Raw genomic sequence first — 12,864 nt, forward strand, 5'->3', positions numbered from 1 at the left:
TGTGGTAAGGTGTTACATTTTTTGCTACCAAAATATCATGGTTGAATAATGAACATAACGATTAATTTGTCGTTGATTATAAGTATTTGAGTACAAAAATTATAGAAAATTTAAAAAATTTCCCATATTTAAAATATACGTTACATTATATACGATTTTAATTGACGATGTCTACTTTTATTTTATTTTTGTCTAAGAAAAGAAAAGGAAAAAGAAGAAGAGAAGGGAAAGAAAGAGAGGTGAGTGGGTCAGAGGCACACGTTATGAGCAGGCAATTCCATGTGCCCACATGGTTCAGAGAAATAACAAGAAACACCAAAACACACCAATAACCAACTCCTCAAACCTCACATATCTCTCTCTCTTTCTCTCTCTTTCATTCGCTGCTTGTGATTGTGTTTGAAGAAGAAGAAGATGAAAGAGGGTAGTGAGGGGTTCGTGAGAGCCGATCAGATTGATCTGAAGAGCATAGATGAGCAGCTCGAGAGGCATCTCAACAAGGTCATCACCATGGACAAGAAGAAGAACCTCGACGACGACCTTCACCACCATCACAACCTTCTTCCTCAGCTTCACACAACCACAAGCGCTTCTTCTTCTCCCAAATTCAAGAGCCCCGTTAGTAGTCCTTTCAAGAAGCAGAGGCAGGATTGGGAGATTGACCCTTCCAAGCTCATCATTAAGTCCGTTATAGCGCGTGGCACTTTCGGCACTGTTCACCGTGCTCTCTATGATTCTCAAGATGTTGCTGGTTAGTTTTTATTTTTATTTTATCTGGTTTAGATGTTCTTTTTTTTTTTTTTGTTTACTTGTTTTGGTTTTGGTTAATGAACATGAATTGTTGCAATTGTAAAGAATTCTGATTTCTAAGCAAGGTTTTTGCTTCAATTCAACTTCAATTTCGCTTTGTCCCTTGCTCTTTTGAATTCTTCTTGAAAAGAGTTGACTTTTAGTCTAATTGATGGAACTGGTTGCCTTCCTATTGCAGCGTCTAACTTGCAACATGGAGTTAGGTAATTAGGTTCAAATTGTGAAAAAATGTTGGTGATTTCGATGATGATTTCTGTGTCTTACTTTTTCATGTGACCCCCCTTTGGTGGTGGTGTTGGTCTTTAGTTGTGGTGAATCAAATGAATACAGAATCTATCGTTTGGTTGGTTGTTGTTTTGAGCTGATTTTTGCTCATCATAGTTATTTGTGATTACTTGCTCAATGCTCAGTCAAATTGCTGGATTGGGGCGAAGAAGGGCAAAGGACGGAAGCCGAAGTTAATTCTTTGAGGTCAGCCTTTATACAGGAAGTTGCTGTATGGCACAAACTTGACCATCCCAATGTCACAAAGGTTAATTTGAATACCTTTTCTTGTTTTGTGGTGTTTGTGCTGTTGTGTGTAACTTTTTTTGAGCTTGTACATTCCAGTACCGCATATGCTAGTATGATTTGCATATTACGTTTGTATATATCACCTTTCGGTTTTGTGTTTTATTTTGTTGTTGTATTAAATGTTTTTTACAGAGGTGTCAATGGTCAAGTGTTTAGGCCTTTTGTAATTCTTTAATGTCCAAGGACGCCAACTTAGGTAGTTTCAGCTTCTGAGGGATTAGTCTCCATTTCTGTTCTTACCACCTTATCTGCAACCTTTGCCTAAGTTTAACATGAATTTGCTTTCTGTTGTGGAAACAAGTGTCCTTTGTTGCTGTTATTCATGTGATATTTTTTCATTTCTGAAATACAAGAAACTCAATATTACTGAAGCTTATTTGCAACACAGGAGCATGGATGCCCTTGACCTTGATTTTATTTTTTTCCTCTTATTCTTCTGAACTAGATTTCTAGTATTTAGTTAGGGTATAGAAGATTGAAATAATTGAGGTTTAGGAGAATGTAGGATGAGGTATCCATAAGTTGGAGGAGGATAAACAGATGTGAATAGGCACTTCCTTTTGGCTCAGCATCTCTTTGTTTTGAAATCTACTAATCATGGAAGCTTTTTGTTACGGTCCTACAATTCATGGTGAATTTTTTCTTTGGAACAGTTCACATGTTTAGTAATAATGTAATAGTAACAACTCTTCCCTATATGAAGTTAGGCATTTTCTGATGCAAGCAGAGATATGCTATATATGCATTACATTCAAGTCCATTCACATGCTATGTTGGGCAAGTTGGGGTGCTTCATGGTCTTTGTCCTAGTCGTTCAGTCTTTTGTTGGACAAAAGATGGATGCAAGTACAGAGGACAATGACAATCATAATGCCTCATATGCTCTTTTTTCTTCTTGAGATCATCTCTTTCCTTCGATCGCATTACGTGATATTTAATCGTTGATTCTCTATTTCTCTCTCAGACTCTCTTCAAAGTTATTATGCACATTTTTGCAGCCGTTTTTCTTCCCCACCATATTAAACTATTTACTTTTTCATTTTTTAGTTTATAGGTGCAACTATGGGGTCTTCAGAACTACAGATACAAACCGAGAACGGTGTAATTAGCATGCCGAGCAATATCTGTTGTGTTGTTGTTGAGTATCTTCCAGGAGGAACACTTAAATCTTACTTAATAAAGAACAGGAGGAGGAAACTAGCCTTTAAGGTTGTCATCCAGCTGGCACTTGATCTTGCAAGAGGGTATCTATCCATTTTGATTGTGATTTAGCATGTTCTGAATGTAAAACTTTCTCGTAATCTGGAGAATCATCCAAATTGAATTCACTTCGATCTGCTTTTGCAGGCTGAGTTACCTTCACTCGCAGAAGATTGTCCATAGAGATGTAAAGACAGAGAACATGCTATTGGATAAGACACGTACAGTTAAAATTGCCGATTTTGGGGTTGCACGAGTGGAGGCATCAAATCCTAATGATATGACTGGGGAGACTGGCACTCTTGGTTACATGGCTCCAGAGGTGTGTAGTTGGTACTCTTAGTGCAAAGAATTGCACTTATCCAAATATAATTCATCTAACGGGGAATGGAAATATCTGGCTTCCATGTTTCATCCAAAATGGGGATGAATGTTTTCACTCTCTGGTTTCATATCATTGGATTCATCAATGATGAAAAATAATGACCTTAATGTCAGCAACTAGCTTATGAATATGAAGACAAAATGATCTGATGAAAATTTTTTATTTGATAAAAAACAAAGACAGCCTACGTAATTGACTGTTAATGGTGGCTTACAGGTTTTAAATGGCAACCCCTATAACAGGAAGTGTGATGTGTACAGTTTTGGAATCTGCTTGTGGGAGATTTATTGTTGTGACATGCCATATCCTGACCTAAGTTTCTCAGAAATTACTTCAGCCGTCGTTCGCCAGGTACATTTTCCTTCTTTATTTGATTCCTTGTCTCATTTATTCTATGTTTGAATCCATTATAATATAATACATCATTTCCTTTTGTAAATTTAGAATCTGAGACCAGAAATACCAAGATGTTGCCCAAGCTCTCTAGCAAATGTGATGAAGAAATGCTGGGATGCGAGTCCCGATAAGCGGCCAGAGATGGACGAGGTGGTCTCGATGTTGGAGGCCATTGACACATCCAAAGGCGGAGGCATGATTCCCGTTGATCAGCAACAGGGTTGTCTTTGCTTCCGCAAGTACAGAGGTCCTTGAAAGTTTTATTCTTTAGTCCAAGAAAACAATTGGGGTATAGTGATTTTTTCACTATTTGAAGAATGATTTTGTATCTATGGAGAAAACAGAAATTGGAAACCGAAATGAGAGGAATATATATATAGGTAGGAGTTGTTGACATGTCAATGATTTTCTTTTCATATTTTTTTACCTATTCTTGCCCATTTGATTTGGGTTCTGTGGGTATGTATGCTATTAGTTTTCAGCCTGGCCTTGTAACATCCTAGCAGGATATACTACTGCAAATTTGCAATCATAATTGATGTGATTATATTGGATCCATTTGCTTTTGTATCCTAATCTCTACTCTATGTATCATGTACTCATGTTCACTTGATAACTTCTCATATTTTCTAGAGAAATTTGAATTCTCTAAATTTTAAATTTTATTTTAGAAGGTAAAGTATAATCTATTACTATTTATTTCATAGGTGGGAACAAGAGAAAACATGAAAGAGAAAGCATTCAATGGTGAGAGATCTTACTTTATGCTCTAAAGTGAAAATCTAAAATTTAGAGAATCCAAATTCTTTCTAGAGTGTGCCGGGGAAGTAATGATGTTTCGAATGCTCTACTTGGTATCAATAACCATATGTAATGGAGAAAAATATAAGGTATCAATAACCATATGTAATGGAGAAAAATATAAATAAAAGTTTAATACCATTTCCTTTTGCTTTAGGCTAGTTTAGTTTGTCTGTTCAACGGTTTAAAATAGTGGCACTATTTTTATACGGTGATACTACGTGTATAAATGTTTTTATAATCAAGTTCAATAAAGTAAGTACGAGTCCATAAAAAAAATGCATATGCGTTATTGCATCTTTATCTTTGTGCTTCTTCAGCAAAAAAATTTGGTTGTAAAGCACAGAAACTTATAAATATGGTACATGAATTTTTGCATGTAGCACAAATTTATTGATATAACGTAGAATTTTTTGCATATAGTATATGAATTTTTGTTGCGAATATAATTTGTTGATTGGGTGAGTTGATCTCTGGACATCAGATATGTGGTCTTCTAAAATTTTCTGTAGTGCACCAAAATTTCTATATAAAAAAAGCTTAAAAGCCAATATAATTTATTATTTTTGACCAACATTTTTAGCAATTAGCCCAATTCTTTTAGTTTAGCAATATAATAACATACTTTTTACCCACACTTTTAAACATTGTTAACAAACTGTTTGTCAAAAATAATGAATTTTGTTGACCCTCTAACATTTCTCTTTTTGTATTATGTACACCAAAATTTAGATATTGTGCGTATTTTGTTGGTTGCGTGTCGATATTTTGGGCATGTAGTCCTTCAAGTATTGCGCATCAAAATTTTTGTGTTGTGTACCTAAATTTATGTATTGTGTACCAAATTTCTATACTACATATTTTGTTGGTTAGATGTCAATATTCTGAAAATGTGGTTCTTCAGAAACTTTTGTGTTGTATATTAAAATTTATGTGGTGTGCACCAAAATTTATGTATTACACATCAAAATTTATGTGTTCTAATTTTCTGAACATATATAGAAGAAGATGAAGACGTGAGAAAGATTACGAGGACAATAAAAGAGGATGAGGAAGAAAAAGAAAAAGGAGAAAAAATTAAACAATAACAACAATAAGTAATAACAGCAACAACGTTGAAGAAAAAAGCGCACAATAAAAGAAAAAGATGACGACAACAATGATGATAATAAAAAAAAGAGGAAAAAAAGGAGGATGAAAAAGAAGCAGTAGCAACAGCAAAAAAAAGAAGTAACAACAATAGCATCTGAGTACGTACAAAGAAAAAGAAAGTACACCATGACTTGATTAAAAACTTGGTTTAGAAAATACTTAAACGCCTAAACTGATTCTTATAAAGAATTATATTTTCGCCCCTTCAAACTATAGATAAGTAGTTTGCGTGGCACTATATTTTCTTCAATACTGCTATTATGCTACAAGAGAACAAATGCTGCTGTTACAACAATCAGATAAAAGGAATAAAGAGAAAACAAATAAATTTATTGTGGTAGAAAATTAATTAACGAATAAAATTAGAATACTAAACAAAATTGCGGCAAAGAAGCAGATAACACTAAACTAGAGTATGCTATCACTATTCACTACATATGTACTAGCAACTGATTGGATGAAAGACACCCAAGAACTTGTTAAAAAAGGAGAAAAAATGTAGAATATATTAGCTTAAGCTGAACGACCTAAATAAACAATAAAATTACACAGAATATACATCACAACACAACATTTACACAGAATTACATTTAATAAAAAAAAACCTTAAGCTAGAATTCTGTCAATGTATGAGCTTCTTTTTCCCTTCAATTATCTGTGTGTGTATTTCTTTTTCTTTTATCTGTGTGTGTCTATTTGCCTTAAATTAAAAGCATGCAGAAACTATACTTCGATTGCGCTTTCTTGGTCCCAGTTGGTTGATCGGTAGAAAACAGCATAGAGAATAAGTTGCACCAATCCTGAAAGTGCTCCTAAGGCATTTGGAATCTACCATTCAGACATTTTAATCAGAGCACTCATAATTCATAATAACCTATAGCAATCAAAGCCATGTAAAAAAGCTTCCAAGTTCCAACACATTTGTTCATTGTATGATCCCTTAACATATTTGGACGGTTTCAAGAGAAAATGTAACACAATAACAAAAGCTAATATACAATCTCAAATACAATGCAAGTTTAACAAATTATCTAATTTGTTGAATAAATATATGTATCTCGGAGTATCTATATTAATTAGCTTCAGTATATATCTTCTTTAATGTACCCAATGAAAAGTATATACATTTTTTTTATGAATGTGTTACAGCTAGGAACTAGGAAGCAGGTTTTTGGTAATAACTGAATTGCCTTGTAGCAAAATAGAAGTTCAATAGCTCTAGTAGTGAAGTAATTCAAGCAAGAGAAGCATATAGTATAACAAACAATATATAGCTAAAAAGTTTAAGAAAATAAAATTAATACTATTAATATTAGATATTTACCAGAATGAAAAGATCCCATTTAAGACATGCATATACCGTCCAGACGACGTTGCAGAAGTTAGCAAGGGAAAGGCAGAAAGGCATGTACTTCACACTTTTGTCTTTGATTACTTGACGCTGTTCAATTTTTTTAAGGAATTACTTCATAAATAAATAAATAACAAATAGGGAAAATAGTAATAGTAATGGGTGTTATTTTACTGCTACTCTTTATTTTGAGAAACACTATAATATTCAATTACAAAAATACATTGATAGTAACCAAATTTTCATACTAGCAATGTAGTCAAATTATAGTTTTCTTAAAATAAAAAAACAATGTTTTCTTCTCTTTTTAAAAAAAAATGAAATAGATATCACACGTACTATGACGGTCAAGGGTGAAAAGTACATAAGGATGTTGAAGAAAATGCATATGAGTCCAACAATTAAGGCTCTTTCCTTCAAGGATTCAACGAAATACAACACAAAAAATACCACCAAAGCAACGAAGATGGCCTCGGCTAAAAGGGCTAGCAGAATCTTCCTCTGAAATTTGTTAAATTTAATAATGATCATCACCAACATGGACCAAGCAAGTAAATATAGAGTTTAATTAATTTATGCATTGTAAGAATTAAAAAAAGTTGAATACAAATTAAGTCCAAATAATTGAGAATTAAGGATGCTCTTGTTTAATTTTAGTTTGTTTCTGACCCTTTTACCCCAAGGTGAGAATGCAAGGAAGATGCCAGTGTAGAAGAGCTCAAGGAAGAAGCCAAAGCCATTGATTGTGAGAACAAGAACGTTATTTTTGGTCACGAATGGCATTCCATAGAATGACCACATTGCACAATTCAGTACTGTCACTACATAAGGATCTGGCTTGAAATCTTGCACTGATTTTGCTTTGCATATTTGCACAAATGTAGGCCTGCAATTTATAAATATATTTGATTTCATTATCATATTTAGTATACATTATTATTAAAAAAGAATGAGATATATATTATATAGAGATAAGAGATTTACATTGGTGACATGAATAAACAAAAAGAGATGACATTTCCTGCAAATTTAATATCAATCAAGCACATATTATTAGAAACTTTCCATGATCAAACATAAATGGCTATATAAAATGCATGGCTTCTTTTGAGTTTTTATTAATGAAATTCATTCCATTTTATTCTCATTTTCGTTATTAAATTGCATACATTTCATTATTACTGACTTAACATTTTCTGAAAATTAAACAAGTCTTGCTTATACATTCACATATTTGTTTTCTTTGCAGTGAAAAAAACAAAGAATATAATCAATCAAATTAAGATGGAATTGGGAAATGAAAAGTGGAAGAAAAAGGAAAAACGTGGAGGATTTCTTGTACTAACCAATTATTCCGATAATTAGTCTTGCTAGATTAAGGTCAGCCATATCTGAAGTATCGAAAGAACAAACTGACGGAAGAAGGGTGAAGGGTGAAGGGTGAAAGGGTGAAAACACTAGGAAGAAAGCAAATATGTGACCACTAAGTAAACTTTAATTATTTGTAATAATAATTCATGATATGCGATAAATAGGTAATCATATATAACACAACTAATTTGGGATAAAAAAGTGTTCTAAATCTTAACCGCAACATATAAACAGATTGAAGAGTTGACCTCTGAACTCTCATCAGTCCTAGCCACAAGTAGCCTCTCTTTCTTCGGAATAACAGTCTAAAAATAACAACAGACATAAAATCCTCAGACGTATTGATTATTTATAGACTTTGCTTTGAAATGATTTTGACCCGGTTGTAACATTATATCAAACATGAGGATATGATTTCTTCAATAACTAATTTCACACCACCTCAAATTGATATATACAAAACTTGTAACGTAAACTAGAGAGGCTTACTTATTGAAATTTAGCTCCTGGAGTAAAAAAGTACAAGGAGCTAATTTCACAAATCTAAAAATATGACATCAGCAACCAATGTTGCAATATTTACACAACAAAAGTGCAGGGACTTGATCTTTTTTCCCCTTAAAAAATTTAAAAATAATGTGTTTTCTAAATTCTAATAGCACACTTGATTCACCAAACAGGAAGCGATGGTTCCTGCGGAACAGAGGAACCCTTGAAACCCGAAGCTCTGGTTTCACTGAAATCCTGCAGAACTTTGATGAGGAACCTTGCTTTCTTCGCCGCGTGGGAAGTACCTTCCGTGAGAAGCGAGTAAAGCAGAGGCATCACCGAAGGGTCCTTGGCCAAAACCGCCACAACCTCAGCACCAATGTTAACACAAAGCGAAAGCAAAATTGAAGCACAGTGCTCTTTCCCCAAGCGCAACGACGCCGTTTGGAGCATCCCAGTAATTAACGACAGAGCCGAAGCGCGCAAAATCGCGTTCGCTCCTTCCACATTCTCAGCTAAAACGGCCAAAACCGCCAAACATTCAGCTACAAGCTCGTCCTTCTCGGACGATCCCAACACGCCAACGAGCGCGTGAACGACACCCGCTTCGATTGCTCGTTTCTGGTTCCTTGGAACAAGAACCAAACCATAAATCGCAACCACTGCATTCCTCTTCCCGCACGTGGTTCCTTCATTCACCAACTCCACCAGAGAAGGAACCACCTCAGGGTTTTCCCCTACCACCTTTCTATACTCTCTCACTGATGAAAGGTAGAAAACAGTAGCCGCCGCAACTTGCCGCGCTTCGAGGCTGAGCCCTTTCTTTAAAACCGTTAGAATCGGTTTCAGACCGTTAGAATCCATGATGTGCTGGGGCCCAGTGGCATGCTTAGAAAGCTTCATCAACGCGGAAATTGCGTTTTCCTGTGTGGATTTCTCGTCCGTACAGAGCAGAAGATCAAGCAGAGGCGGAATTGTTCCAACTTGGATCAAGCACGCTCTGTTGAACAGATTGGACCTAGCAAGTAACCGAATCTCGTAAGCGGATTTGGATTTCTGTTTGTCCGTACCGAAGGCGAGCATCCGTGTGAGGAACCATGAGACGAACTGCATGGCGTGAGCGTTGGCCGCACTGCCTGGTAATATTGTATTGGCTAAGTCGCGGTTACGGTTGGTTGATTTTGAGAGGGAAATGCCGTTATCATTGCAGAACTGTTGGATGAGTCTCTTGAGGGTTGTGTTTGGGACGAGTTCCGTGTTTGAGAGATTCTCCCCTGTTTTAGGGCATATGGTGTTCCCTGCTTTCAGCCATTTCTTGATGGAAGCTCTGTCGTACGTTTGTCCAGTTGAAACCGTCACGGGATCCGTCATCATCTCCAGAGATATTGGGCAGCGAAAGTCCTCTGGATTGACGGACGTTATCATTTCCGTGCTCATTCTCGTTTCTGATTTCTCTCTGTTATTGCTAATTTCTAGTGTTTCAAAGATCACTACCCTGCAGTAGCTCATCAACCCTAACAAACTACTCAATAGAGGAGCGTCTCGCTCATGCTCTCGCTCGTTGCAGTTACTGCATTCTAAAGCGATTTCTTCTTCTAAAAGATTTATCTCTCTGTTAGACTCGTTCCACGTCTTGATTTCTAGGTACTCGATGATCTCTTTGAATGCATTCTTATCCACTTCGATTCCTTTTTCCAACTGTTTTAGAATTGAATGAACACTCTTGCTCATGTGCTCGTCTTTAGGTTCGTGCTCCATCTTTGCTTTCCTCGCTTGCTTCGCCAGCAGCTCCACCAGCTCCCTCACCTCGCCGGATACCTCGATTTCGTGGAGCGGAAGAACGTCGAGGGAAGTCGCCACGGCGCGAACTAGGGATCGAAACAGGGAGGCCACGTGGTTGGACTTGGCGAGAAGCAAGAGACGCGCGCCTTCAAGTACGCAATCTTGCAGCAAGAAGTGGATCTTCTGAAACGTGAAGTGAAGTTCCGAGAGGCTGAGGACGGTGGATTGAGGGATTGGTAAGCTTCGTTCTTGAATTTCGAGAAGGAAGAAGAGGATGATGCTGACTTGGCGGATTGCTTCTCTTGCGTTTCGTCTCTGTGTTGCGAAGAAGCTGTGTTGGTAGTTGCATATGTTCTGGGAGAGGGTAACAAGGGAGGAAATGAGGGTGGCCGGAGATATCCCTTCGCAAGGGTGCACCGCCGGTAGTGATAGCACACGGCGGTCCCTTTGATGACTGAGATTATTATTATTGTTATGATTCATTTATCTAAGTAGTAAATGGAATAATAACCAATTTTCTAGTGTTTATTACTCTCTCAGTGTTTTGGGAGTTGGATTCAAGTTCCAACCCGAATTATTATAGGAAGGGATATAGACGCATTTTGTGCTGAGTGCTGACTGGATTATCTTGTGGACACGTGGCGTGTATCTGTGAAGGGGATCTGATGTGAGTTGACTAGGATGAAGAGTAGGGAAGGCAGAAAGAGATTCGTCTGATTTTTGGAGGAAAAGGGACACGTGGATAGGTGAGTTTTATTTTTTTTTATTATTTTTTTGTTGTGAATGTTTGGTTAATGGTTGCTTAGAAGGTGGGGAAGTAAAGATAGCAACAAATGGGTAAGTGGATTGGGATTTAGGTTTGGGAGGGGAGAAGAACTCAGAAGTGATGGCTTGTGGGACCCATGAACCGACCTGACAGGTGGAGTAATCGACTGCCGACGTGTGCTGCAGGGAAGGTCTTGAACGTTACTTTCGCAGTTTCACTTTCTCTCACTCTGCTGTTAACTTGCTGGCCTTGATTCATTAACTAAATGTTAGTTACGTCCAATTGAGGTTCAATCATGGTTTACGAATAACAACAACCATGCTTAGTTAAATACTGCCACGTTTATGTCTGTTTTTTCAAAATTGTACGCTTGCAAATCAATATTGATTATTAATTCTTATGGTTTACGGTCAGATGTGCATGCAATGCATGAACAGATTGCACGGCCGCAGTACAAGGTAATAATTAAGGAGACAAGGAGTTTAATTAATGGTTTCAGGTAATTTTTGTTAATTAATTTGTTTGTGTTCGGAGTAAGATCACGATCAGAAGAGATTGAGACAAAAAATTCTAATTTCGTTAAGTGCATAATCAAGTCAACTAAGTAATTTATAAGATATTCTAATGTTAAAGTCAGTAATATGTTAGGTAATCAAATGAATTTTTTGTATGGTTATTTGTTGGTTGTTTTTTTTTAGTCTTTGTTATTTAGAGTTATCGTTTTTCTGTCATTTAGTGTTTATTGTAGCATATTATTACCGAAATTCGACGGTTATAGAATTTGGTGACGTAGTTATTGTGGTATTTAACTTTATCCCATGAATTTGGTTTACAGCCTTGATTACTTTGTCGATTATATTCTCTTTTGTCTAGAACAGTGCTCCCAACTTAGATTCCTAGAACCGAGTCTTTGGGTCGCGGGTATTTGAGTTTATGAAGTCATATGTCTATTTTAGATAGGAATTTCGTGGTGTTCATTGAAGGAACGGAACAGTTTCTTTAATTTCAAAAACGGTTATAATTTTCTCGTTTTACGAACTGTTAATTCTACTCTCTCTCTCTGCAATAAATGCAACTTTAGTTTGAAATTAAATAGCCTTTTTTTTTTCTTTACCTTTTATTTCCATCTTTTACCAAAATATTTCATTTTCATCTTTTACCAAAGCTCTCCCACTCGTGCGAACACTGTCCTCTTCTCTATACACGAGTAGTTTCTTTTCTTTCCATACTTCTCCCTCGCCAAGTTCATCGTCGCCGACACTCCTTCTATCAAATTTTCAAGGTTAGTGATTCTGATACTTCTTTGTTCTTGCATGTGATTTTTTCTTTTTGAAATTCTTTTCTGTATGTGAGTTTTTACGCATTCTTTATGTTTGTTGATGCTTTTTTGGTGCTGTTTGAAAATTTTTCTCGCATTTGTTTTGTTTATTTCTTTTTTATTTAGGTCAAATATAGTTGGGGCACTATTGTTTGAGTTTTTTCAAATCATTGATGATTTTACTTGCCCCCACTGTTTATGCTTTTCTGGATTTGTTTTGTATCTTTGAGTTACCCAAGATTTTGTAGTGCTTAGGATTTTTGCTTTCTGGTAGTGGTAGTGACGTAGTGGTGATGCCTTTGTAGGTGATGGCTAGGAAAAAGGTTATTTCAATTCATGGGCGTGGTGGCGGTGCTAATTTGCCGAGACCCCGACCTGCTCCTATTCAAAGGATGAATAGTAAACTCGAGGTGGATCTACACCTGGGTGTCCGAGGAGATTCAAACCACTCCTTCAACCGTCTGTGCCAC

At 36.3% G+C, this 12,864-nt stretch overlaps 2 protein-coding genes across 2 annotated transcripts; one reads left to right on the forward strand and one right to left on the reverse strand.

Annotated features, from left to right (window-relative positions):
- On the forward strand, nucleotides 238–3,934 carry LOC107632317 (serine/threonine-protein kinase HT1). The gene is made up of 6 exons (XM_016336015.2): nucleotides 238–751; nucleotides 1,221–1,342; nucleotides 2,431–2,627; nucleotides 2,731–2,905; nucleotides 3,185–3,319; nucleotides 3,413–3,934. Exons 1-6 carry the CDS (start codon nucleotides 415–417, stop codon nucleotides 3,617–3,619), a joined length of 1,173 nt encoding a protein of 390 aa, XP_016191501.1. The 5' UTR covers nucleotides 238–414; the 3' UTR covers nucleotides 3,620–3,934.
- On the reverse strand, nucleotides 8,369–11,430 carry LOC107632327 (U-box domain-containing protein 19-like). The gene has a single exon (XM_016336025.2). It carries the CDS (start codon nucleotides 10,791–10,793, stop codon nucleotides 8,709–8,711), a length of 2,085 nt encoding a protein of 694 aa, XP_016191511.1. The 5' UTR covers nucleotides 10,794–11,430; the 3' UTR covers nucleotides 8,369–8,708.

Source organism: Arachis ipaensis, chromosome B01, assembly GCF_000816755.2.
Source record: "Arachis ipaensis cultivar K30076 chromosome B01, Araip1.1, whole genome shotgun sequence".
Lineage (NCBI taxonomy): Eukaryota > Viridiplantae > Streptophyta > Magnoliopsida > Fabales > Fabaceae > Arachis > Arachis ipaensis.